Here is a 26,917-nt window from a genome sequence, read left to right as displayed (position 1 = left end):
TAGTATAAATTAAATGATTATGACGTCACAATATATTGTCGTTGTAACTAATTACGTAATCAACATACCTTAATCAATATTTGAAAAATATCATACAGAGTGACTGGTTTGGTTGTTTTCAATCCTAAGAGAGAACAGTTTCATGCAATTTCAAGTTCTATACTGCACAATTGTTAACAATACCAGCTGCCGAAAGGTATGTAATATTTTTTGTTGCGCATCAAAATTACAACAACAAAAAATTACACAAATATACTTTTTGTTTGTTTGTGTGTACGTTTTAAATAAGAATTTAAATAGATCATTTTGTCGGTGTTTTCTCTTGAAATATATCTATTGATTCCTCTCTCTGTGCTTTTAACCAATGATAAAGCTCGTAATATACATCTCCTCAACCAGTCAGCACTGCCGAACTAATTAATATTTACATTGCAGAGTATGGACTCATTTGATATGCACGGTGGAAAGCTCGGATACAACGGATGATTTTGGGAGTTATGTGTGAATTTTGAAGACAAGATGACCGTTTACATACATGGGATGTATCCTCTGTGAGTCTGGTGTGTTAAAACAAGTCAAGGAAGGAAAATTTAGTCCGCCGAGACGATATTATTTTGGGAAGGTTGAATCCAATTCAGACAAAATGGCGGATTTAGAAGCAGTTCTGGCCGATGTGAGCTATTTGATGGCAATGGAGAAAAGCAAGTCCACTCCAGCAGCCAGAGCAAGCAAGAAAATAATTTTGCCCGACCCTAGGTACAAATTGTTTGATGGTCATACCATGCTTTATCGTTGTAAGGTCTTCGCGATTGATCAGTTGTTGGTGTACTCCAGACAATGTGGGTTCCCAATGGGGTTTTTTCCCCCCACAATGATAATATTCATAAGAGAAATAATTGTGATTATAATTTATTTTTCAGCGTTCGAAGCGTGATGCATAAACACCTAACAAAAATGGGCGAAGTGACATTCGACAAAATCTTTGGACAGAAATTGGGTGAGTGCGAGGTCATTTTGAGAGATACGGAAGTGTTATAGTCATCACATGGTATATATACAAATTGACAGTCGAAGGGAAAACTAATAACAGCAAACACCTTGAAATGCACCTCTTCCCAGTCTCTGCTTATCTTCTCTATTAAAGTGTACATAGTCGACTGAACACTGTCCCCAAGGAATAGATGTAAACAGTATGCACAAGGTAACTCTGGTGCATGCATGTATGCTGAGAAGCCCTGCATAATTTTCACTTTGATGCTGTGGAAAACATATTTATCAGCAAATGCATGTATTTCAAATGGGCAAGGTATGATAGTGTTAATCTGACAATGGGTATTGATTTTTATTTGTGTAGACTAGTGAAACCAATGATAATGATAATGTGTTTACTGTGTAAATAGCATCTTAAATCATTATTTCAATTCGCTCTTCGTTAATATTAATATGATTGATGATCTGATGTTTGGTAGTTTATGACACATGCAGGTTAATTAAGGTATCAAAGGATGTCATTAGGAATAGTGTAAAGTGGGTAAGAAATTCGAGTAAAAATTATTTGTCTTACAATGGGGATAAGAATTAAGGTTTAAACATACCACACACTCATAGATATAGCTGTGTAGATTACATGGAACACCCCCCCCCCCCCCCCCCCCCCCCCCCCCCCCCCCCCCCCCGCACACACACTCACATGTACACTGTTTGTCGTGTTTAGAGGGGATAAGGGATAAACATTAGTTAGTGTGTGCAATGTTATAACATCAATTAGAACTTTTTATTTGTGTACAATAACAATAGTCGTAAGATTAACTTTGAGTTTGCACCTATAAAAATGTACAACAGCTCAGATTCAGTGTCAGATTAACAATACACTGATCCAAGATATCTCTCAGACCAAAGGCTCCCCTGGTTTCTGTTTCACTAAGGAAATAAGTATGTGGCATCCCAAAGCAGCTGAATGTCTTAAACAAAGTTGAAGGAGATTTGACTTTGAGAATTTGTTCTGAAACTGTCTATGTAGGTGAATTGCACAGTCTAGTATGATGACTACCTCACCTATGTTCCACTAAACAATTAATTTCATAAGTAAGGGAGGTGGCTCTGTTGACCCATGAGGTGAAGGCCAATTTTTAATATATTGTCAAGTGCCAGGGCTGAACATTTACATTTGTCTGTGTCCAATTTATTTTGTGATTGGACACGTTGATCCCCATTAATGCTGGTCCTCAACACCTGTCCAATTGCACTTGTAAGTAACTTTTTTAAAAACATTATCAAATAGTGTTAAATTTGAATGGGAAAGATAATTCCCACATAGTTCAAGCTGAGTCAAGCATAAAAGTTAAAATAAATGCTTAGATATATTTTTTTTAATCACAAACATTGAGTGTAAACTGGTCTTCATTGTTATGAGAACTAATAAAGGTAAGCAGCAAAGGTCTCTGGCTATGCAATTTATGCTATATTGGAGATAGCCAGTCTAGAAGTGTAAAATCATTTCCGTTTTAGTCACGCATTGATATCATAGACTAAACAAAACTAAGTAGACTAGAAAAAGAAATGATGATGATGAGAAAGTTAGAGGTAAGAAGCATGCACAAAAAAGAGAAAGACTATTTCAAGCTGGATATCTACATTTCCAGGTTTAAGGAATAATTGTATGACAAGGGTGAAAGTAGACTTCTCGCGTTGCTAAGCTTTTAGTAAGTTCAGCGTTATGTAACATTTGTCTTAAAGAACAATAAACATGCAGTCAAATTGTGCACCCTTATCATAGGTATGTATCAAAACTTAATTCTATATTATCCATAAATAGTTTAAATACATGCAGTTTTGATAATAAAGTTAATTTTTCGTAACTTTATTTAGAGCTGGATTTGTTCATTGGATATTTTAATGAAGGTTGAGCCCTGAATGCTTCACACATTTTTAAGTATTTGGCACAAGAGCAAACTTTATGTCATATGAATGATAAAAGGAAAAACCATCATAGATAAACAAGACTTAAGGGCGTTCACATTAGCCCATACAGAAACAGTACCCTTTTGTAATCGTCAGCTTTTTTGTGAAGCATGCAGTACTATACTATATATATAATATAGAGTCATGACATCTGTCAGACTGTTCACACAGAAGGCAGGGGCTTTCTTGAATCAGATGTCTTGGTCAAGCTTGAACCAGCCTCATGGAAATATTCATCTCTGAACTTGAAGGAATTGAAGCTTATGTACACCCATGGAGATGTCTTGAAAGATCACTGCAGGTCACATGCTCTCTGTTTAAATACTTAAATCTGAAATCATACCATGGAATGTACTTCTATTTTTCTTCCTTTTACTGAATTATTCTTTGGGGTGATGGTGGTGTAATGTTGAAAGAAACCTTGCATGCATGATTCAGTTTCATATATATATATATTTGATAGTAAACCAACAGTTGCAGACAACACAATTTCTTTTAAAATTTGTACCCAAATACTCTTGGTGTTCATTGGAGTATATTCCAATTCATATACCAGATGTTGCATCATTGATGTTCCCTGAATAAATTCAAATGTGTAGTAGTACTAATGACCAGCTGAACTCTGGAAGATATCAGTGTATTATCATTTAAATAAGTAGATGGAGTTTGTTTTCAATAAGGGAACCAGAAATGTACTGCTATTTTCTCTTTACTGGATTGCAGTTGTGTCTGTAATGCTGTCAAGATGAGTATGTATTGTCTGTATGTTGTACACCTGTTACAGGTAGCTCACAGAGGAGAGTGCTGCTTTAATGACTATCAAAGTAAATTACAACGTACAAGTTCATTAATATTTCAGAAACAGAACAACAATTATAGACTGGATTAGACCAATAGTACGCACCATCGATGATTAGAGTGATAAGTCCACGACATGTAAAATGTTAGGCTTCAGCTTCTTTGATATGGTAGACGTATAAGGACACTGATTAATATAGATTTTTTTTTTTTTTTGTATTTTTCAGGTTATTTGCTCTTTAAGGACTTTTGTGAAAATGTCTGTGATGAAGCAGTTCCACAATTAAAGTTTTATGAGGAGGTAGGTGAACTGTGTAGAGTATCCAGCTTGCTAAACTGTGGTAAAATATTTCCTACATCCCCCCCTCCTTTGAACAATTATCATCTGCATATTATTTCCTGGAAATTTTACATAGTCTCAGAATACTACAGCTTTCATTGTCAGAATTACATAGTCTCAGAATATTACAGCTTTCAATAGGAAGATAATTTCCTGAAATATGATGAGAAGTGTATTATAATAGTAGTGTTGTATTGTGCTTGAAATATATGCCCCTTTTTGTGTGTTGTGCAGGATGTCATGTTCTGTAATAAAAAACTTTAAAAAAAACTATGGTATCCTCTTCCTGGAAGTTATGTTAGAGCCCTGCATGCTGGAAGTAGATAAGTAGGGTTGGAGAATCCATAGAGCTCTTATACCATGTATACAGTGGACCTTGGAAAAAAGTAGTGAAGAATGTAAATATGCTTGATGTTGTTTAGTGTATAGGGATAAAGTATAGTTTGCACCTGATGTCATCTCAATGCTGTGGAGAGCAAGTCTGAAATGGGAGATTTAAGTGCAGCTATTGAGATTTTCATTTGTTAATTTTTTATGTTACAAATTAGATTTCTTACTTTAGAGATAAAAAGAAAGCTTTGAATTAATAGGGAAGCAGAGTGTTAAGATAAACATTGATTAGATACATGTATATAGAACTACATGTATATGTGTGTAAGTCACATTGTGGGTGGGAGGAGAAGATAGAAAAGAACAAGAATTAAAGGAATTAGAAATTTACAGAACAGATGCACAAATGTAAACATGCACAATGTTAAATATCTGTTTAAACCAACAGACAACGTTTGTAAATCTTTTGGTTTGAAACTAAATCCCCAAACTCATTAGAATGTGCCAATACACTTGGCTGAGTAATTCCGGTGGCAGACACTGAGAATCCCTCTACCAGCTGCTTTAATCTACTGATATATGTCCCCTGCACATTTATTAGAAATAAATATTGATTGTAGGACCAGGGAAGCTGGGATGATAAACTCCGGCAGGTCAGAAGAGGTAGAGAGGGACTATTGATCTACTTCCCACACACTGCACACCCCCCACACACATCATCAATACGCTAGTAACATGTGCTCAGTTTACCAACAATTCGTAATGATTATGTCAGGTACAGAGATTGCATTCCCCAGATAAAATGAGCGAATTCCCATCATATAGTGACAGTCTCTCATTTCTCCTGTTGTCTCATGATTAATCCCTCATTTACAAATGATGCAGATATTTTGGATGTGAAGGAGGCATTTAAGTGCTTTGCAATGTACACTCTGCTTGCGTTACATGGTGAATTAAGTTCTGAATAAATTACACGCTAAAGCACCAGTGCTAATCATGTTGTACTTTTGTACTTGGTTTGAAGTTTTAAGATGGGGAAAGAGTGGGGGGCAGTGCAGGTGTACTCCATGGCCTCTAAGACTGGTATCATGTGTAATTTGTTTGTGATAAAACAAAGTTAGATCTTTCATGGTTTGGTTTGGCAAATATGTGTATTATTTCAGTACTAGGTATAAGATTAAGTGTGTTCCTGTGTGTGCTGAGTTGTCCGTACAGCTTTTTTTCTACAGAAATGAGGGAGTTGTATACTATTTTATGTAAATTTTATACATTTCTTGTGAATAACTGATGCTTTACACGATACCAATAGCTGATGGAGAGATACATAAGGGATTCTATGGTAGTCTTATGACAGAGTTGGGCATCTGGATATTCTCAGGTGTATGTGGTCAAGAACAGAACAGGTAAATCCCACAGATATACACTCATCTTATTTATGCCATCATTGACTAGGACAGCTAGGCCAAGAGAAAAGCTTAGTTCTAACCTTCTGTGGACTGTTGTCTACAATATTGACATAAACCTTGGGGTGTTCAATGGGTTATTGGACAGATTGCTCTGATAAATGTAAGACTAAAGGGTTATATAATGATGTTATTGTGTTTGTGTATCAGAGAAAGAGAGAGAGAGAGAGTCTCAGTCCCAATGGGATTTTCAGGCTTTCTACAGGTTTGTAAAGATTGATGTGATATACAGAAATCAGTGTAAGCTGTTGTACACAGGTCTATTTATTTATTTTAGAAATTTGATGGAAAGGCCTTGAGCGACTGGTCAGAAAAGATGTCTGCTGATTGGAAAAGTGTTATAAACATTTGTAGAGGCTTAGTGAAGATTCAGAGTGCCCTGTCAGGTGGGGGGGGGGGGTGTGACTGACTATTGATATTGATAGAAATGATACAGAGATAGTTCTGAAAGCACTAAATGGCTGTATGGAGAATTGCATAGAATGGATGGATAACTGAGTAGTGATTCCATCATGTTTTTATGATAGATGAGGGGGGGATAATTATTAGGTGGTTACATGTATATGGAGAAATCTGTGTAATGGGATGGAAGATTCTTAGGCTTGGTGTCAGGTTGAAATACAGTAGTGGTGTTAGCTCAAGAGTGGAGCATCACAGTACATGCTGTCAAACAAGAGATTGGTATGTGGTGCCCCAGTCACTGTGTACAAGCCAATGACTGTAGTATATACTACTGGCTTGTACACAGTGTAATCCATCTTGTGAACAGTTACAAGTGCTCCTGTGACTACAAGGTTCATGCTCTGCAGAACCCACTAGCAGTATCCTGTGATTTGCTTGCACTTTTATGAGCAGGCCATTTCAGTCTGAAAAGTTTGTTTAGATGTGAACTTATTTTTTGTACCTCATTATGAAAACTCCTGATATGATCATCTTTATTTCTTTATTTATGTTGCTAAATGAACCTCTGATCCTTGTATCTGTTCTGTTGATAGGGAAAATTCTGTGAGAGATAAAGACAAAGTCATAGTGTATTCACTTTTGGAACAGATGGTCAGATGTTTGATCCATGTTGTTGTTGGCAGGAAATTTAGCAGAAAAATATTACACTGACAAGCTTCACAATGCGGTGTAGACTATTTCTCAGAAAGATTCCTGGCATAAATTCTTTAAGAACCAAAAACAATCCAGGAACTATTTTAAAATGTTTTAATGTGAAGATAAATGGTTTAAAGACCTGTGATTTTGTGTAATATGATATTCATACTGAATCAAGGAATGCTGATTGGTATACATATATTCATAGTACTTACCTGGTTACAGTATCATTCTGAGGCAATGGCCTTGTCTAATTAATGTTTAAATTATTTTTTGGGAGATTATTTTGTTCATTTACATGTGTTTGTAATTTATTTTAGCTTCATTATAATTGCTGGACTTTTTGTGATTTATTTCAGCCTCATTACAACAGATGGAATTGACCTTGGTTTGGGTCTTGGGTACTATAATTTACTATTGTAATGTCATCTTCTGTATTGGTCTCTCAGAGACAATTGGAGTCCATTACACACCCATAACATAATATTGATCACTTTAATGCATAGTTCAGAGCACTATTCTCATTGCTGAGGCAGAAACCATTCTATAAACAGCATGGAAGGGGATTGGAGGAAATGCTGACTCAGTTTTTTTGTTTTGTGTTTAAAAGAATTTATCAGGACAAAATGATTAAAATATCAAACTTTTAAAAGAGAGGAGAGCTTCAGTATTTGAAGGAATGTGATTTCGGTGTCTGGCTTGGATTTATCTAAAACAAAAACCTCAAGCTCAAGTTTCGAGTTTTCTGTTATTTGAGCTGTCAAAATTTGAGTAAAATCTCAGACTTCAGTCCAAGTTTGAGTTTATTTTTAAAAATCCAGGCCTGGTCAGGGTTGAAACCTAACTAAAATTTCCAGGAGCCATGTGGGCCCCTGAAATGTTTATTCTGGGAGCCCACAACAAAACATGCTAGCCCACATCTGATGAAATATAATGCAAGAAATCCATGAGACATGTGAATGGATCATATATTAAATGTGAGCGTTTGTTTCATTATATCGTTTGAATGCATAGTAATATTTAGAGAGGTTGAAAATAGGTTTCCATACATTTTTTTATTGTTTATAATATGCTTAAATATACTCTACCTCAAAAACATTCATTATTTGTATTCCAACGCCAATGCTTTTTAGCTCACCTAAGCCGAAGGCTCAAGTGAGATTTTCTGATCAAATTTTGTCCGTTGTCTGCCGTCGTTGTTGTAAACTTTTCACATTTTCATCTTCTCCAGAACCACTAGGTCAATTCAACCAAACCTGACACAAAGCATCCTTAGGTGAAGGGCTTTCAAATTTGTTCAAATGAAGGGCCATGCCCTCTTCAAGTGGGAGATAATCATAAAAATGCAATATTAGGGTAGGGCCATTTAAAAATCTTATTAAGAACCACTGAGCCAGAAGAACTAAGATTTACATGAAAGTTTCCTGACTTAGTGCAGATTCAAGTAGAGGTGCGCGGTATTACCGGTGTACCGGTATTTTTCTGGTACCGGTATGTACCGCGGTACACGAGGCGAAATACCGGTATATTCAAGTCTGATAACTCTTAACAAAAAACTGAAATTGAAACAAGAAAAAAATAATTAAAGAAATTTGTGCACGCAGTGACTCACTGTATTTACATCGTTCCCTCGTTGTGATGCAATGAAAGGTAAGTCTAATAACTGTACACAATCAGTAAAACATAGGAAGTATAAATTGCGATGATTTGATTATTAATGATATGAAAACAAATCAAAATTAAACAAAAAAATAATAGAAAACATTTCATTAAATTATCATTTTAATATATAAGGTAGATTATAAAAATTGTTTTTATGTTGTTTGGTTTATTCGGGTCGAATACCATTTCCGCCTATTAGGCAAACCCCAAGCAAAAAAAAAACATAAAATGGCAGATGCAGACTTGTGCGTTCGAAACCACCTTTCGTCGCGCGAGTACAAATTCCTGCCGATTCTGAACACCGAGTTAATGGGTTTGAGGTGCAAGAATGTAGGAATTGTGGTCGAAGAACAAGAACATGTTCGTGCGCACATGTTCTCGTTATTCTTTTTAGAGAAGTGGACAGGCGTATTCTACATGTAGAAGTTCTCGTCATTCGCGACTCTAAGAACTTCTAGACTTTGAGATCGTGTCAAATAAAATCCACAGGTTTCCCCCTATTAATTATTTTGATAGTCGTTCCAGTCAGTAGTCTAGTCACAGTCGATTCTAGTCATGATACAGAGACACTGCTATATTGTATGTACAATATACTTTTATGTTTGGATTAAACTTTTGTTCTGTTAACTGGTTTAAGATTTAAATAAGATATTTTCCTTATCATTTATATTTGAATAAATTAAATGCAATTTACAATCAATAAACTAATAACAGCTCATTATATACAATAAATCACAAACTAAAATCCACTAAAACTGAATCATACAATTAAAAGATTAAATCTGCGGTATACCGTGGTATGTACCGCGGTATTTTGCAAATACCACGGTATACCGCGGTACCTTTATTTTCTGTGGTACCCAACTCTAGATTCAAGTTTGTTCAAATTATGGCCCCGGGGGTAGGTTGGGGTCACAATAGGGGACCAAAATTTTACATGGGAATAAATAGAGAAAATCTTTTAAAAAATCTTCTCAAGAGCCAATTGACCAGAAGAGCTGACATTTTCCTGAAAGCTTCCTGACATAGTGCAGATTCAAATTTGTTAAAATCATGGCCCCCGGAGTAGGTTGGGGCCACAATAGGGGATCAAAGTTATACAGATATATAGGGAAAGTCTTCTCAAGAACCACTGAGCCAGAAGAGCTGAGATTAATTTAAATGAAAGCTTCCTGACATGGTGCAGATTCAAGTTTGTTCATATCATGGCTTCTGAGGATAGGTTTGGGCCACAATAGGGGATCAAAGTTTTACATACAAATATATAGGGAAAATCTTTAAAAATATTCTTCTCAAGAACCTTTGGGCCCAAGAAGTTGACATTTAATTACATGAAAGCTTTCTGACATAGTGCAGATTCAAGTTTGTAAGAATTATGGCCTCCAGGGGTAGGTAGGGGCCACAATAGGGACTAAGGTTTTACATGCAAATTAGGAAAGACTTCAGATATGGGCCAAGGTGACTCAGGTGAGCGATGTGGTCCATGGGCCTCTTGTTCAGCAATTATTTGTAATTAACACCTCTTGAATACCTTGTCCAGCCCATCACACCTCACCACACTGCTCTGGAAGTACAGGTGTGATTACTGATGGGTGTTAGGTAATTGGCATTATTGCTCTTTAATGTAGAAGTGAATACATGTTCTCTACTGCCTCATCATCAAAATCATTCTCCTCCTCTGTCTTCTCTTCATTGCCTTGTAAATCTTCAGATCAATGCTATAGCTGCCTCTTGCTCTAGGATTAACAGGTTTTTTTACCGGGATGGCGCCCTCGTGAAATTTTAGACTTAACATGGCTCACTTAGTCCAGATCATTCAGATGCTTTTTCTAATAAGAGATTGATTTTAGGAGCAAGATTCCACATGGTCAAGACTGAAAAGGTAGAAACTAAAACTAAGAATGTTGCCAGACATTATGTCGGAATTATTAGTGGTTTTATTTTGGACCTTACGAATTTTTACCGGACTTGTCCAACGAATCTTGGCGAACACTGTTGTTATAATTTTTGATCAGCAATTCTCTGCAGTGCATGTTTCATTTTATCAGGCAATTATCTTGAGAGGATTTTTTTTGCTTTCTATATATCCAAAATGTCAGACATTTAGAGGATTTCTTAATATTAAGTTACAAAGATGAAAACCATCATCAATTTTCCATTTAATGGAGATACATAAGAACCCCACAATTGTAGTAGCAATGCACAGATGATATGATCAGTCTCATTGCTGAAAACACTTATTATTTCAAAATTGGTCAGGGGAATTGAACTTGTGCTGGAAGCAATCAATAGATAGAAGCTCTGTTGGGAATAGGACAGGAGCAAAAGCCATTACTGTGGGGAGAAAACTTGTGTTTTAGTCTATTAGCCACCTCATTAAAGAGAGGTAGAACAAAGGATGAATCATAAATCGTGGATTAGTCCCTCCAAATGTGACAAAATGGAGGTTCTGTGAAACAGGGTCCTGTGAAGGATGTACAGTACTTCAACCATCAGTCATGTGAAAAAAAGTTTCAGGGAATCACGGTTATTGTTAGAGAATGAGATGGTGGTCTTGTGATTTCATGAATAAGGTCCTAATGACTTCCCCTTTTTTATAATCCTGTATAATGTGTTTAGTAAACTTGGAAGTATGATAGCATACCCATTCATGCAGGAAATCAATTCTCACAATACAGATCTACATATCCATCACTGTCACTTGATATTTTAAAGAAAAGTTCTTAATTACACATACAAACTCTAACACTATATGGTTTTAACTTTCACTCAATCTTGTTTTCTAATTGAAATACTCATTCTAAAAGAGACAAATGTACATTTTAAGTTGTAGAGATTTTAAGAGGTGTGTGATAGCTACCAATGGTTGATGATTCTGATAAGAACCTCTGCTGCTTTAGTATGTTAAGGTGTCCTTGAGATGTCTTTAGTATGTTTGTTGTCTTTGAGATGTCTTTAGTATGTTAAGGTGTCCTTGAGATGTCTTTAGTATGTTTAAGTGTCCTTGAGATGTCTTTAGTATGTTGAGGTGTCCTTGAGATGTCTTTAGTATGTTAAGGTGTCCTTGAAATGTCTTTAGTATGTTTGTTGTCCTTTAGATGTCTATGGTATGGTAAGGTGTCCTTGAGATGTCTTTAGTGTGTTTAGATGTCCTTGAGATGTCTTTAGTATATTTAGGTATCCTTGAGATGTCTTTAGTATGTTTAGATGTCCTTGAGATGTCTTTAGTGTGTTTAGATGTCCTTGAGATATGTCTTTAGGCCATCTCCTTTATTGCATGTAAAGATGTCCTTTAGCTTTTTGTAGGTCACCTCTTTAGTGTGTTTAGGTGTCCTTGAGATGTCTTTAGGCCACTTTAGTTTGTGTAGGTGTCCTTGAGATGCTTTTAGGCCATTTGTTTAGTTTGTGTACCTAGTTTTCCCATAAATGTTTGAGTGATGACAGTTCGTTACAAGGCCTAACTCCATCTGTTGTCTTTGTGGTTCAATATATAGACATCTGTCTCTCTAAGACACATTTCATAAATATCCTTATTTAATGTAAATATTTTAGATAGAATAGGAGATTATTTCAAAAGCTTAAGTTTTTTTTATGGTGAAAAATGTTGCAGGAGAAATCAGTAATGAACAGTAAACTAGGTTAGGATGTTGGCATTTTATAGTTAGTGTACTTAGCTAGAGAGTAGGATTTGCTTTTTTTGATTGTTTTGCTTTTTTGAAATTGTTTCATGAACAAGAGAAAAACTATTTATTCAGAACTGCTGACTTGGAAGTTGTTAACCCCCTTTCCTGGGTATGACTATATCGTAAGTCATTGACAGACTTTGATGTAAACATGTGCTGCACACAAATTATATGTGCCAGATATTTATAAATGATTTTAAATAGATGACATGCTATGAATTCTGAGTCAGTTTATTGTGGCTATTGAATGTCCAATGCTTTCCCAGAATGTTTGCTTATGCAGCGAGATTGAGTTTTTTGGCGATAAGTATTGTGTCAACGGCAGTTCTCATTTTACAACAAGAGGAAAATCAATCATTGTCTCCAATTTTTTCTGAGAAAGAGTATTTGAAAATCAATAAAATACTGTACAGTGTTGAGGATGTTAGATAAGTGTTTAAAGGGATTGCAATATGTCACATGACTCATCAAAGGGAGATAACTCCAAATACTGTAAATTATGGGCAGTCATCTAAGACCGTGGAACATTAAAATTCTCATACTTTCTCATCTTTTTCGCTACTGCTGAAGGGTACCTTTCCCCCTTTTAACAACAAATGGATATTTCTGCTTCCACAGGTAAAATTTTTCCATCAGATAGTAATAAGTAATCAGTCTATTTACAGATATATCTGACATTGTGCAGATTCAAGTTTGTTAAAATCATGACCCCCAGGGGTAGGATGGGGCCACAATAGGGGATCAAAGTTTTACATACAAATATATATTGGAAAAATCATTTAAAAATCCTTTGAAGAAACACTGGGCCAGAAAAGTTTATATCTACATGAACGGTTTCTGACATAGTGCAGATTCAAGTTTGTTAAAATCATGGCCCCCAGGGGTAGATTTGGGGCTACGATAGGGGATCAAAGTTTTATATATGAATATAGAGGGAAAATCTTAAGATATGGGCCAAGGTGACTCAGGAGAGCGATGTGGCCCATAGGCCTTTTGTTTGGGAATTTTGTCAATCTGATCCATTTCCTATGCACATTACGTCACTCGGCATAGGAACAACTACTATGGTGTATGTATAATTTATTGTGTGAGTTACATGTATATCCACTGGATAAAGTGGTATATGTGATAAAAAAAAAGGTTTGGCCTTTGAGCTTATTTTTATGCCCCCGAGATCGAAGATTGGGGGGGGGGGGGGGGGGGGGGGAGCATATTGTATTTGTCCTGTCTGTCATTCTGTAATCATGTCTGAAACTTTAACCTTGCTAATAACTTTTGAACAGTAAGGGATAGAGCTTTGATATTTCACGTGTGTTCCTTGTGACAAGACATTTCCGTGGGTACCAACATTTTTTACCCTGTGTCCTTGACCTTGGAGTTTGACCTACATTTTGAAAATTTTAACCTTGCTAATAACTTTTGAACAGTAAGTGCTAGAGCTTTGATATTTCACATGAATATTCCTTGTGACAAGACCTTTCCATGGGTACTAAACCTTTTGACCTTGACATTTGACCTACTTTTTAAAAATTTGACATTGGTCATAACTTCTAACTGGTAAATATTAGAGCTTTCATATTGCACATGAGTATTTCTTGTGACAAGATCTTTGTACTGGTACCAAAATATTTGTCCTTGTGACCGTGGCCATCTTTGGAATTGACTGTTATCGGGGACATTTGTGTTTCACAAACACATCTTCTTTAAAACAATAGCTTTACACAGAAATCATACAAAATGCATCATTTAGGGTCTTTATTAGTTCCCTACTGAGGAGCCCAAAGACTACTATTACTTTCCTCCCCATCTGTCAATTCATAGTTTTGCGAACTTTTTCTACCATGCTCTGATTTAAGCTGAAATTTGGTATGTACTTTGCTAGTGATGTTTACTAATCAAGTTCAAGTTTCATCAGTAGATTGACTGATCATTTTCAACACATATATTTAAAATTCTGTTAAACACCAAATGGCAAACAGATTATCATTAACTTCGGTGTTATTAAAATAACTCGGGGGGGGGGGTGTAACCTTCAGCTGTGTTCTTCATACTTAAAGAATTACTACTAAATTTCGGCAGTTTCCTCCGTCAAAAATTTCCAAAGTGGTGTCTGATTTTCCCAATGAAATCAACTGATTTATTTCAACTGTTAAAGTATGACGTACTAGTTGAATTGCAGGGTTTGACATTTACTTTTTTGAGCACTAGACCAGTCGGGCTAGTTCAAATGATTTTTACTAGACCTGACCTTTACATCCACTAGCCCTGACCAACTTCCCAGAAAAAAACTGATAGTTTCTCCATATTTTGATACTTAATTCACATTACAAACATAAAGTTTGAACTAAAACATCTTTAATCTCTTCATTCAATTTGATGTTTTTATTTTCAAACACATTTTCTGTTTCTTTAAATTCTACCCAGAACGGAAATTCTTTAGTCCATTTAGAATAAATTTCTATTTCATAACCTAAGCCCTGGTTTGTTTCTTCCCAACCTTTTCCTCTTTTTTCTCTAGGGACATCTTTCTTTGAAGACGAGAAGTCGTATTTGAATAAAGAGACATTCATGCACATATAAATGTCAACATCGAAAAATGGCTGTGTATGGCGTAATTTATTAATTTGATAAACACTTTCTATAAATATTTGATTCAATTAAACTGGGTTTTTTTTTAAAATGAAAATGAATTTGATTTATATCTATTTTTCCGAAAACATAACTTTACATACATTAACATCGAGTAGATGTCGTAAAACATCCGACCGTGACTTATTTATTAGAACTAAAAATAGAGATCATGTCATCTCGCGGTTCAAAATTGCTCTGAAACTCTTTGCAGTTATTTTTTTAGTTGAGAATAAAATATCTTATGGTTTAAAGGCCTAAAATTTCTTGTTTATTGTTTAACACGACCAGTCGGGCTAGTAAATCAACATTTTAGCTGACTGGACCTATCATATAGTAGATTCGGTCGGTCGGACATGCCTTAGTGTCAAACCCTGAATTGCGTCAATAACAACTTGAGAGAGAATATTAGATAGCAACAGGATATTTTCATCATTTAATCAAGTGTTTTTAGAACGTACCTTATATAATGCCAAATTCATGACGTACATACCCTATTGCAAGTATTAGGTGAAATGCAAAAAAAAAAAAAAAAAAGAGCTCTAGTTACAAGAAAGTCATAGTACATATGTATAGTTTTTTACTCATAGAAGAGTTGAAAAATTCTCAATATCCAAAAATATGATAATTTTACTAAATTGAATACCTCTTAAAATGGTGAGAAAAACATTGTTGAAAAGTGAAGGTCAAGGTCATTTCTGAATCTACTTATAATGAAGAAAAAAATCCCACAAATACAAGGTTCATTTTATTCTGAAGAGCATTGAATCATCAATAATGTCAACCCTACTGTGGGCTTTATTATGTCATACAAAGTGCGATGTATAATGTTCCTGCTCATGCTTTTTCCTCCATACTATACAGTTCATTAAGCATCTTTCTTACTATGCAGTGCCATAAAAGCTTTCACAGAAAAAAAAATACTGCATGGGTGTTTGATATTTCTTGGAAATGTTATATGACATGTAATCCTTAAATGCACTTGGTATTTTCGCATTTATTTGTCAATTTTGAGAAAGTTGTGGCCATTTGTAGTTATTTTTTATGGTATATTGAAATTTTGTACATTCTACCAGTATTCTGACAAATAACTTGGGGATGCATTAGTTTCACCATTGTCTGTTTGTCTTTTCATCCATCCATCTGTTATTGGGTACAGTTAATAGATTTCACTTTGTTAAATATAGATTTGATTAAGTTGGTGACCAAAGAGCTGTATTGTGCTACTCAGATTTGCATTTCCTTCTTTTTTTTAAGGAACAAATTTAATTTTGGGGCAAAATTAAACAGTAGATAATTATTCCTTATGATCCACTGCAAAAAGACGAAGTTACAAGTCTTCGCTTATTAAAACGTGCGTAAACACTGCATGATAACAAACACTGAAAAACGCAAATCATTTGCACCAACAAAGTGTCGAACTGTAAAGGTAACTAAAAGGCACTTTTGTCAAATTTGAAAATGCAGTCATTGAAGGTGAAGTTTGCTACAATCTTCATTTGTAAATGCATATTTCGCTGCCTTTTTAGGATCAACTTTGAAGTTTGCTTCAACAGAGAAATGACAAAATTGTTCAATGTTTGTCTTTGACATCGCACAAAACAAGTCTTCAAATATCAGAAAATGCAATAATTTGCAGCTTTTGATTTTATTGAAGTTTTCTTTACTACATCAAAACTTACCCTTACATGCAACATTGTCGCCTGAATATTAAATCCGACACGGTGAAATATAATTGCAGTCCACAAATAAATGTGACGTCATCTGGTAAAATTTTGTTTTTGGTTTTTTTTTTTTTGCTCTGAGAGGTGGATCAAGCCAGTGAGAAATGTATTTCAAAATGAACTGGGCAAAATTTACAAATGCTTGATACACCATTAATTTGAATATAATATCTTTGTTTAAAGCTGTTAGGCCTATTCAAATATCATACAGAGATTGTATTGATTTTTACCTCAGTGATTTGAGTATTGTCAGTAGATTCTAGCATCACATCTTGCTTGACATCAAGAAAACAATCTGTCTTTTACACACTGGTATCTTATTGTATATCTTCTATTTCATAGAAGGCTTACAACAGTAGTGTGCAAACTTCCGCCAGAGTTCGTTTGCTCACAAACCAATCTCTTCCAGTTAGGCATTATGGGATAGCGAATTCATTCTTAGGCGACGTATACTGTGTGACATCACTGTAGAATGACGAAAAAACTATAACGTCAAACGTAAACAGTTCAAAACAAGAACGTAAACATTAAACACTATAATTTATACAGAGTATCCCTACCTTTTAATGATCTTTTGATAATTTTATGTTTAAAATAAAATCCATACTTTTATATCAATGCTCGTAATGTCAATATTTTCAAGCTTTTAACTACGAACTACTTCTTTATTGTTATTTGCCCACGTGATAATCACGGACTCACAATATATAAATCTGTATATTGTGATGCGTCACATAGGAGAGGTCTGTACGTAGGTGATGTAATGAGGCCTCGACGAAGAGTTTGCAGTAGTGTGGTGTAAACTTATCAAAAAGTAGTTCTGGATGCTGGTTACTGGGGGGGGGGGGGGGGTCCCATACCAAACCTGGGGGGGGGGGGGGTCCCATACCAAACCTGGGGGGGGGGGGGGGGTCCCATACCAAACCATATTATACAAAATGAATTGCATATCCAAATTTGTATTTGACCAATCAAGAGACTATAGAATACAATAAGAATTAAATTATATGTTATTAATCTTCTTCTTCTTGTCGTTCGCCTCTACACTTGGATTTCTGCTTCCTCTACGAATGTGGTGGTCTTCTGTAAGTCCTCCACTGTTCCAAATAGCTTTTCCTGGATGGTTGTTGGTAATGGCCATATCCTTTGTCTCAATGCCTGATGGTTCTTGCATGTCTGTAGAATATGTGTTGTATCTTGTTCTGCCTCACCACAGGGACACATTGGGGATGGTACCACTTTCATCACTCTGTTCAGATGTTTGTTTAGTCTATTGTGTCCTGTCCTCAGTCTGAATAGGACGGTTTGTTCAGGTCTCGACAGATGGTGGTAACTGTCTTGATGGTTGGATTTTCTGTACAGAGATTTTATTATGGTTTTCATCTCTGCAAGGCAGACTGGGTTTTCCTCCTGTTGTTGTCCAGCACCTTGTTTTGCGAGAATGTCAGCTTGTTCATTACCATAGACTCCACAGTGCGAAGGGATCCATTGTAGCACTGTTATGCGACTTTGAATGTTAAATAGCGCCTGTTCTAGTGATGGTAGCTTGTTGTTTGTCAATCCCTGTAATACAGACAGAGCATCTGTAAGGAAAACAACTGGAGTTGTGATATTGACTTTGTCTGTGATGGTATGTGCAGCATGACTGATGGCTTTTTATGACACTTGTTATTAATTGTAATAAAGATCTATTTCAAAGGAATTTAGCCTGTAACTTACATGAGTGTAAAACATGAATAATTTTGAAACTCATGTCTTTATGGTCTTCATCTATACACTACAATATTTCAAATTTGCCCTAGTATGGATGAATCCTGAAGGTGGAATAACTCTGAATTAGCCCCTGTAAGACACATCTACTTGAATATTGTATCTGAGTTCTTTAAAAATATCTTGTCATCATTAAGACCACACAGATCACATAACCAAAGAAAGACTCTGACATTGATCAAGCATAAAGATTGTATTGAACTGATGCAATTATTTACTTGATATATGGATGTGGATAAAGATGCTAGAACCAAATACTTGTATATTGTCTTATTTTTAAAATTAATTTTTGTAACAAATTCAGTTTTGATATCATAAAGTCTTGCTCACAGTAATGCAGTCTAAACAAGTGGAAATTGATGCTTATAGAATATCCTAGATTCTTGTCATCATTAAGACCACACAAATCACATTCATCCATTTCGGTAACCAGGGACTTGTATTGTGTTATTTTTCAAATTAATTTTCATAACATGTTTTACATGAATATATTGGTTACAGGTAAGGATAAGGCATAGGATAGCCACATTTGATTTAGTCCCTGAAGCTTGTGCTTCATACTGACTAGTTTCTTTTCTTTTCTTTTTCTAAATTGGTTTCATCTAGAATTCACTGAGGGTAGAATACACCAAAGAGCTAAAAATCCATCCATTTATACATTAAAATCCCACAATATATGATGCAGAATGTTTGAAGGTATGTCTGGACACGAATGAGGGGGGGGGGGGGGGGGGGGGGGACGCTATTGGTTATTTAGCTATGTATTTGATATTAAAATCTTGAGATGGTGATGTAAAACTACAGAGATATAACAAACACCCAAATCACGTACCAAGAAAAGTTGTAATGTGTATAGTTTTACAATGAATGGATCTGTAGCTCTCTCGTTTTTGCACAGTCTTGAAAATTCATTTGATCCACTGAATCCAATCCTTAATGCTGATTAGTAAACATACCTTGCAGTGTGAAATCTCTTTATGTTTATGTATTTCAAATGTAAATATATATATGGTAGTGTTTATGTAGCACATGATAATTTGAACTGCATTTAGTAGGTTGGGGGTGGGGGGGGGGGGGGGATCAGGATCAGGTTGTATTTGTGACCTCAGCAGCAGGCTGGAGGTCAGTAAACTTCGCTATGGACTAGGTTCTGCTCCATCTTTGTCAGTTGGTATTGAGAACAAAAATAAATGCAAAGTTATGTTATTGCAGTGTATTGATTTTCAGTTGAAGCCTGTTTGCTTTTGAATCAGGAGTATGTTGGCATAAGGGCTTAGGTAAACGGGGTGCAATTGATGTGAAGATTTACATGATGTTGGCAATAAACTGATTGGAATGTAGCAAATATATATGACAGAGAAAGGAGAGTACTTACAAAGATTTGATCTACAAGCACTATTATTACAGAATGCCAACTCTAGCAGTGAAAACTATTTACCTTACATAGCTCAAACTTACATGGATAAAGCATTTGTAGATGCACATTATCACTAATGATTTGGTTGCTGCATCTGACTTACATTTCTTGTTATGCCCTTATAGAGATTCAGGGGCATCTAGATTTTGACCTGTCTGTCTGTGGAAAAAACTTCACCTTGGTCATGTCTTTTGCACCATAAGAGGTAGACTTTTCAAATTTGGTATGTGTATTCCTTGTGGCAAGATCTTTCCATTGATGCCAAAATCTTACCTGGCGACCTTAGCATTGACCTTTGACCTACATTTAGAGATTGAATATAAGCCATATCTTTCAAATTGTAAGAGGTACTGCTTTCATATTTAGCATGAACATTTCTTATGAGAAGAACTTTCCAATGATAAACAGATATTGCCCTGAAATTCAGTCACAAGCTTCCTCTCGAAGGAATGTTGTACATGTATTCAGTTTGCATTTTAGCGTCTGTCCATGTATCCATCTGAGGTCGTGCTTTTCGGACTTAATTCTGTAACAAATAAAGTATGTATAGCATTGGTTGCAATGTCTCCCTCAAGAAGTGTAAGAGTACCGTTTGTGGTACTCTTGTTAACATATATATATATATATATATATCAGAATGAGTGATTATCGGAAAGTCTTTTGCAGCAGGACCATTCACCATTAACAGCATTTGCAAAGTGTTTAGGGTCATCAATACCCATGTCAAATATGTTAATGGTTCAGATTTTACATTATACCATTCAATGCTTAAAAGTTAATGCATTCTTTAAATATCTTTAAATAATTTGATACATGATAAGTTCATTGTATGTGATTTTACATTAAAACCATTAAAAGAAAGTTTGTAACATTATCCCAGATTGTTGCCTGAAAAATATAGCAAACATGGCAGGTATGCATTTTGAATATGTAAATTTTTATTGAAGGATTTGTGTGTGATCATATATAACAAGAACTGGGACCAATTTTCTCCCTTGAATTGGCCCCCAAAATCACTGAAGACGAAGTATCTCTTATTGGGATACAGAATAAGACAGGTTACATTGACCCTGAAGGTAGCTGCAGAACTGTAGCTCTCTGAAAAAATATTTTGACATAACAGAGAGCTACAGAGCCACCCCTTATAAAAACCTTCGATTTACGGCGCACAAAAAGTTGCGCACGGTTGAGGCCTTATATCGTTGTATTCTTGAGTTGCTGTTTCATATATTGAATATCAAAAAATTCTTAACATATTTTCCTACTATACTTGTGTCTAAACATACCTTCAAATATTCATTAAAGCCCCATACAACCTGAAAACTCCCAGCTTCAAATGATTTCGTTTATTGATGTAGCCATGTTAGGTAGCCGGGTCAATTCGAATCCTGGTTAATTTCCATACTTGCACAATAACGTTTCGATGTGAATTCATATCCCCACAAATATTTTAAATAATGTATCATCCCAGTGCCTTTAAATAATAATTATTCTAATAGCTAAACTCAGGGCAATGCGGCTTTCATTAGTCTGGTGCGGTCTCCATCCCTGCCACACGAGTGTTAAGGACTTTAGTAGCATTTTCATGAATCAAGAGCTTATTTTAGCTTTAGAAAAACTTTATTTTTTTAATTTCTATAAATTATTTGTATTGATGATAAATGAAGAGCGAATACATAACATATAAAGAATTTTATGAATATATACCAACAACAACAGGGTACGAATTGACCCGGCTACCTAACATAACGAAATCATTTGAAGCTGGGAGTTTTCAGGTCGTATGGGGCTTTAATGAATATTTGAAGGTATGTTTAGACACAAGTATAGTAGGAGAATATGTTAAGAATTTTTTGATATGAAACAGCAACTCAAGAATACAACGATATAAGGCCTCAACCGTGCGCAACTTTTTGTGCGCTGTAAATCGAAGGTTTTTATAAGGGGTGGCTCTGTAGCTCTCTGTTATGTCAAAATATTTTTTCAGAGAGCTACAGTTCTGCAGCTACCCTGAAGGCTGCTTTGTCCTTTTCTGGAAACTCCGAAAGTTATACTGTCAATCCACTTTACTGATACCAAAGATTGGACTATATATTCAAACTTAGTAGAGATATTTCTTTATCTTCTCAACAGTTTTCTTTGTATTGGATCTGTGTAAATAAGCAAGCTATCTTCTGATCGTATAATGGTGGGGAAAAGTCATTCGTAAAGTTCTACTTGGCTATTTTCGTAACCACAAATAAACCTTGTATGTAGATTGATGCCATCACAGTTTTGTTGCTATGTGTCCACAAATGTAACTATGATGTCACAGACATACATTATGATATGAAACACGAGCTTCTGGCTAAAACAAATGCAACTAAGATATCATACACATATAGCTAAGATATTTTACCACTATCAATTTCCACTTATATAGTTAATAAAACTTGAATGATACTTAACTGAATTTGTTGTGAAAATTAATTTTAGAATAAACCTGTTATACAGATTTGCTTTTAGCCTTTTAACCTCATCCACATGTGTACATCCAGTGTGTAATTGCATCAATTTGATACAATCTTGTGCTTAATCCACATCTGAGTCTTCTCTCCGGTGTGATCTGATTGGTTGAAGAGTGTGCAAAAGGTATTGGAATGGTGGCAAGTGCATTTGTTTTACAAGTCTTCATAATTGACAAGAAAGAGATGGTGTATAATAAAATTAGCGAATCCTTGAAACTTATTTATCACCTGTTGAGAAGTGATTTGATGCCAAGTCTCAGATTCTCTTTACCTGTTACTAATGCTTGCAACAATCTGGTCAGCAGTATGGGAGGGGGTGGGGGTGGACACTGTGGTAAAGTTTGAAAGAGATATCAGCTTCACCATTGTGCAGTCATTGAGTTATGGCTTCCAGAAGTGATTGAGTTGCAGAAGTATTAACATAGACCTGTAATGTAGAAAGTTGGCTCTGATTAGCAGGGAAATCATTATCATTAGAAACTGGCTGTGTTTATGAGAAGTTTTTGGAGTCTTAAATTAACCTATATGTCTACATACTGGAGCAATACAATCTGTAGTTTGTAAGGATATATTTTTGATATTGGCAGTTGTATATTCCTGAAATGTTTCCCACCACATACCATACAGGCATGGTGTATTGTAGACGGCTAACAGAATCATTTTCCAGAACATGATATTTTGCGAGTTTATATATTTCTAGGTAATCAAACAGTCGGAGCAGAAAAGAAATGTCTAATATTATAAATGTATGGACGAGAAAATATGATAAGAGTGTTCAAGGTGTTTGCAATAGGCATACACACTGTTTTGAATGATGTGGATGAATTCAGAGGGAATAAGATTTTAGATTTGTTATTATGTAATATCAAAGTTTATGTAGTAAAGGAGCTACCAGAAGCTGTGCAAAGTTGGGAGGTACAAATAGCTGGGTGAGAAATGAGTGTAACTGACATTGAGTCTTGACAGGTCTGTCCGACCTAGTTCTGTATCTGTCTGTCTGTCAGTGCAACAGAACGGAATCTAAACAGTGTGAGGATTTATGTTTCTCTGGGGATGTGCATTCTGCAGGGTATGCATGTTGTATGTGATATTTTAAAGGTAATGATGTATTTTCAGATTAAAAAGTTTGAGAAGTTGGAGACCGATGAAGAGAGAATAAAGCTAGGAAAAGATGTCTATGACCAATTTATAATGAAGGAGTTGCTATCTCAGTCTCATGTAAGTATGTGGAAATTGTGCCACAGCATTGGCTAACACGAAATTTAAATTCCAGGGGAAACAATCATACAGCGCATCAGTAATATGGAGGTTGAACTGCAAGCCCTGGGGGAATGACCATACAATATCAGTAGTCTTGATAAAACAAAGTTCTGTAAAACTGGAGTAAAAGCTTGGGATAAACTGCACACTGGTAGTATATAGGTTTGCAAAACATTTGTTTTGAACTAGTTGACTGCTACATGGTTTTAGCACAGATTACAGATTAAAAGGGCCAGAGTAAATTTGCAGTTACTCCCCTTACACCAAAAGATATCATTCCGGGGTTCCTAGAATTTGAAAGTAGCCCAGGTGGCTACCACATGAAAACTGTAAATTTTAGTCTCTGGAGGACTAATATTCACTTACTTTGTTACATCATGACCCTATATATTGCTTGCAAACAAAATCACACATGGGATTCATATATATAATCAGTGACTAAAATGATTGTACAATCATATTATTAATCAGTAATTGCACATAATTTTTAGAAAAATTCTGTAACTGGCAATTACGATAAGATATAGTAAATTTTCTATCTATTCCTTATATTGACACTGTAAATTTAGGACAACAACATGCAGTTGTGTGCCCCAAATGTATTCCATTACACAAGCATTACATTCAGGCCGGGAGGTTTTAAAACTTTTTGAATAGATTTACTCCACACTCAAACTCATTCACAGTGCTTCAAACCATACTCATTCTCTATATTCCACTCAAATTTATGGATAACTTTTGGAGTATGAATATCCAAGCATGGATAGTGGGTTTGAATATGGAGTGCGTACTCCAAACATTTCATAACCTCCAGGCCAGAAGAATTGAAGACCTCAAGCTTTATTGCTTATAGTCATGCATTAGAATATTTACAGCAGATGGATTGTCTGGTTACGGTGGGGCCACAAGGTCTTGCTCTCTAATACCCAAGTCATTGCTTCATACTGCAAACTATTGTGTGATCACCGTGCAGAATAAACATAAATAGCCCAAAATGTATAATTACCTGTAATATCAGTTCTGTTTGAAATAATATCGGAAAATATCAGAAATAGAATTGCCACATTCCCATTAATACCCTTGTCTGGCAGCCAGCAAATTAATGGAAATATATTTATTCCTCAGGGTTACCGGTTTATTCAAAGGAATGAAGCTAATTTTAACCTATGCTATACGATATGTATATATTATTACTACAGTAACTTAATCTGAAGAGTCAGATCACATCGAATTGACAGGCGCGAATCATCAGATCAAATGAGACTGGATGCGAAACGTTTGGTTTTGGTTTGATGATCTGCGTCTGTCAACGAGTTGTGATCTAACTCTTCGGGTCAGCTTACTGTAGTAATGGTAAATTTATTATATACACGTATCTCCTTGTATATTTTTAAATCTACCTTTATAAGATAATAGATATATTTGAAATGATCAAAAACACAAACATTCAGTGAAATTATTTTTTTTTCAGTTCGCAGTTTTGTTTGTGACGTGGTTGATATTTTCCACATAAAACATTGCATTATGCATTGTGACGTCATCAGTTTCAGAGAGACGTGATATAGATTTAGATTACCAAGTGGATGATCCAGAAAATCATATATATATATATATATATAAAATAAAATCTAACTTGTGCAGTTAATGCTTTTTATAATCTGCTTTGTGGATTATAAAGTATAAACTGCATCAAGTTAGATTATATCATATAACATAGGTCAAATTAGCTTCATTCCGTACGATTTAGTGCAAAAACTACAAGTCTATAAAAAGTTTATAAAAATGTATACAAACACTGGGAGATAGAGATTACTTGCACCACACAAAGATTTGCTTAGCAACAAATTGTCAACAGTGAAGGAAGCCATCTTGGTTCTACGCATAACCGGAGTACATATACTTTATTTCGTAAGGTGGAGTTGCAGTGAATCTTGATAACCGAAGATATGTGTAACTACATATGTGGGCCTAATCACAGGGGCTAAGCCCGTTATGGGCCCGAACTCTGTGATACCATAAATATAGAAAATGGCCTAACTCTGACCCAGATTAAAAAAAACTACCCACTCACTTCAAATGCCTAAAAAATCAGAAACTATGTGCGATATGCGTAATCTGCTGGTCTCATTGCATAGATTAATGCTTTTACTTTGCATGCCAAATTTCAAGCCACAGGTATATGTCATCGGTCTCTTGATTCTACGTGTTTATTTTTACAAGAACATTTACCGGTCCAGGTCATCGGGTGGATTCTCGCCTATGACAGCAGCGATATTCACACTAGTTCACATCAAATATATCTCTGTTATTACAAGAACCTGTGGCTTGAAATTTTGCATGCAAGTAGATAAAACATTAGTCTATTAAAGGAGACTGACAAATTACATATATCGCACATAGTTTCTGATTTTTTAGGCATTTGAAGCGAGTGGGTAGTTTTTTTTATCTGGGTCAGAGTTAGACCCCTTTCTTTATTTATGATATCACAGAATTTGGGCCCAAAGCGGGCTTAGCCCCTGTGGGCCTAATGTTTACTTCACAGCACAAGATCGACTTTGAAGTTGCTCTGACAGAAAGATCACACAAAATATGTCATGTATCAGAAAATGCAATATAAGGCCACGAAAAATTAATTTTCTGGTTCTTAGGTCCACACTCGTCTATTCGAATTGTGCCATATGGCTAATTTTATTGCTATTTTCAAAAAAAGAAAATTTCCCAATGTGGTGTATTATTCTGTAAAAATCTTGTTTTAGATTTTAGTATAGTTTTAGAATTTTTAATGCTTAGTCTCAGAAACATTTGAAAGGCTAGACCGATACAATGTTAAGTATTTATAATATGTAGATCTATCAAAGTCCCTTGTTGTCAAGATGGGGTCAAATGTTTCTCTGGTGTCTGTTCAAATATGGCCACGTGTTGGTTCTATAATTGTTCTTCCATGGAATATCGTCATCAAGTTTTCAGATATGTGTATCATATGAAAATTATTCTTAGCAATAATAAAAGGCAGCTTTTAAATCTCTATCAATACTATTGTGGACTCTAGCAAGATAACATCACTGGAGCGCTGAGGATATCAATAAAAATAGTACCATCTTGGGTTATCAAGGGGGTGTGTCCCCATACCAAGTTATATTATACAATATATTTTAAAACAAAATTTTTCAGAGTGCTCAGCCAGTCAAATTAAGTGTTACAAGTAAAATCAAATTATTATGCATTAAACAGAATCTTTAACAAAATTAATGCTAATATTTAGATATTCATTTAGTC

The 26,917-nt window shown here is 35.3% G+C and overlaps 1 protein-coding gene across 4 annotated transcripts in view; it reads left to right on the top strand.

Annotated features, from left to right (window-relative positions):
- The first annotated feature begins 376 nt into the window (after positions 1–376).
- LOC125663920 (beta-adrenergic receptor kinase 2-like) overlaps positions 377–26,917 on the top strand; it is a 64,463-nt gene continuing 37,922 nt past the window's right edge. For 2 of the 4 annotated variants that reach the window (XM_048896361.2, XM_048896360.2), the window contains exons 1-2: positions 4,072–5,832; positions 23,498–23,599. In XM_048896361.2, the coding sequence (XP_048752318.1) occupies positions 5,812–5,832; positions 23,498–23,599 (123 nt within the window). In that variant the 5' untranslated portion in view covers positions 4,072–5,811. The other 2 variants (XM_048896357.2, XM_048896359.2) reach the window with 2 other exon arrangements.

The sequence above is a fragment of the Ostrea edulis genome, chromosome 1, assembly GCF_947568905.1.
Source record: "Ostrea edulis chromosome 1, xbOstEdul1.1, whole genome shotgun sequence".
NCBI lineage: Eukaryota > Metazoa > Mollusca > Bivalvia > Ostreida > Ostreidae > Ostrea > Ostrea edulis.
Note: the sequence above shows the minus strand (reverse complement) of the source record. Positions and strands in the feature narration are given on the sequence as shown.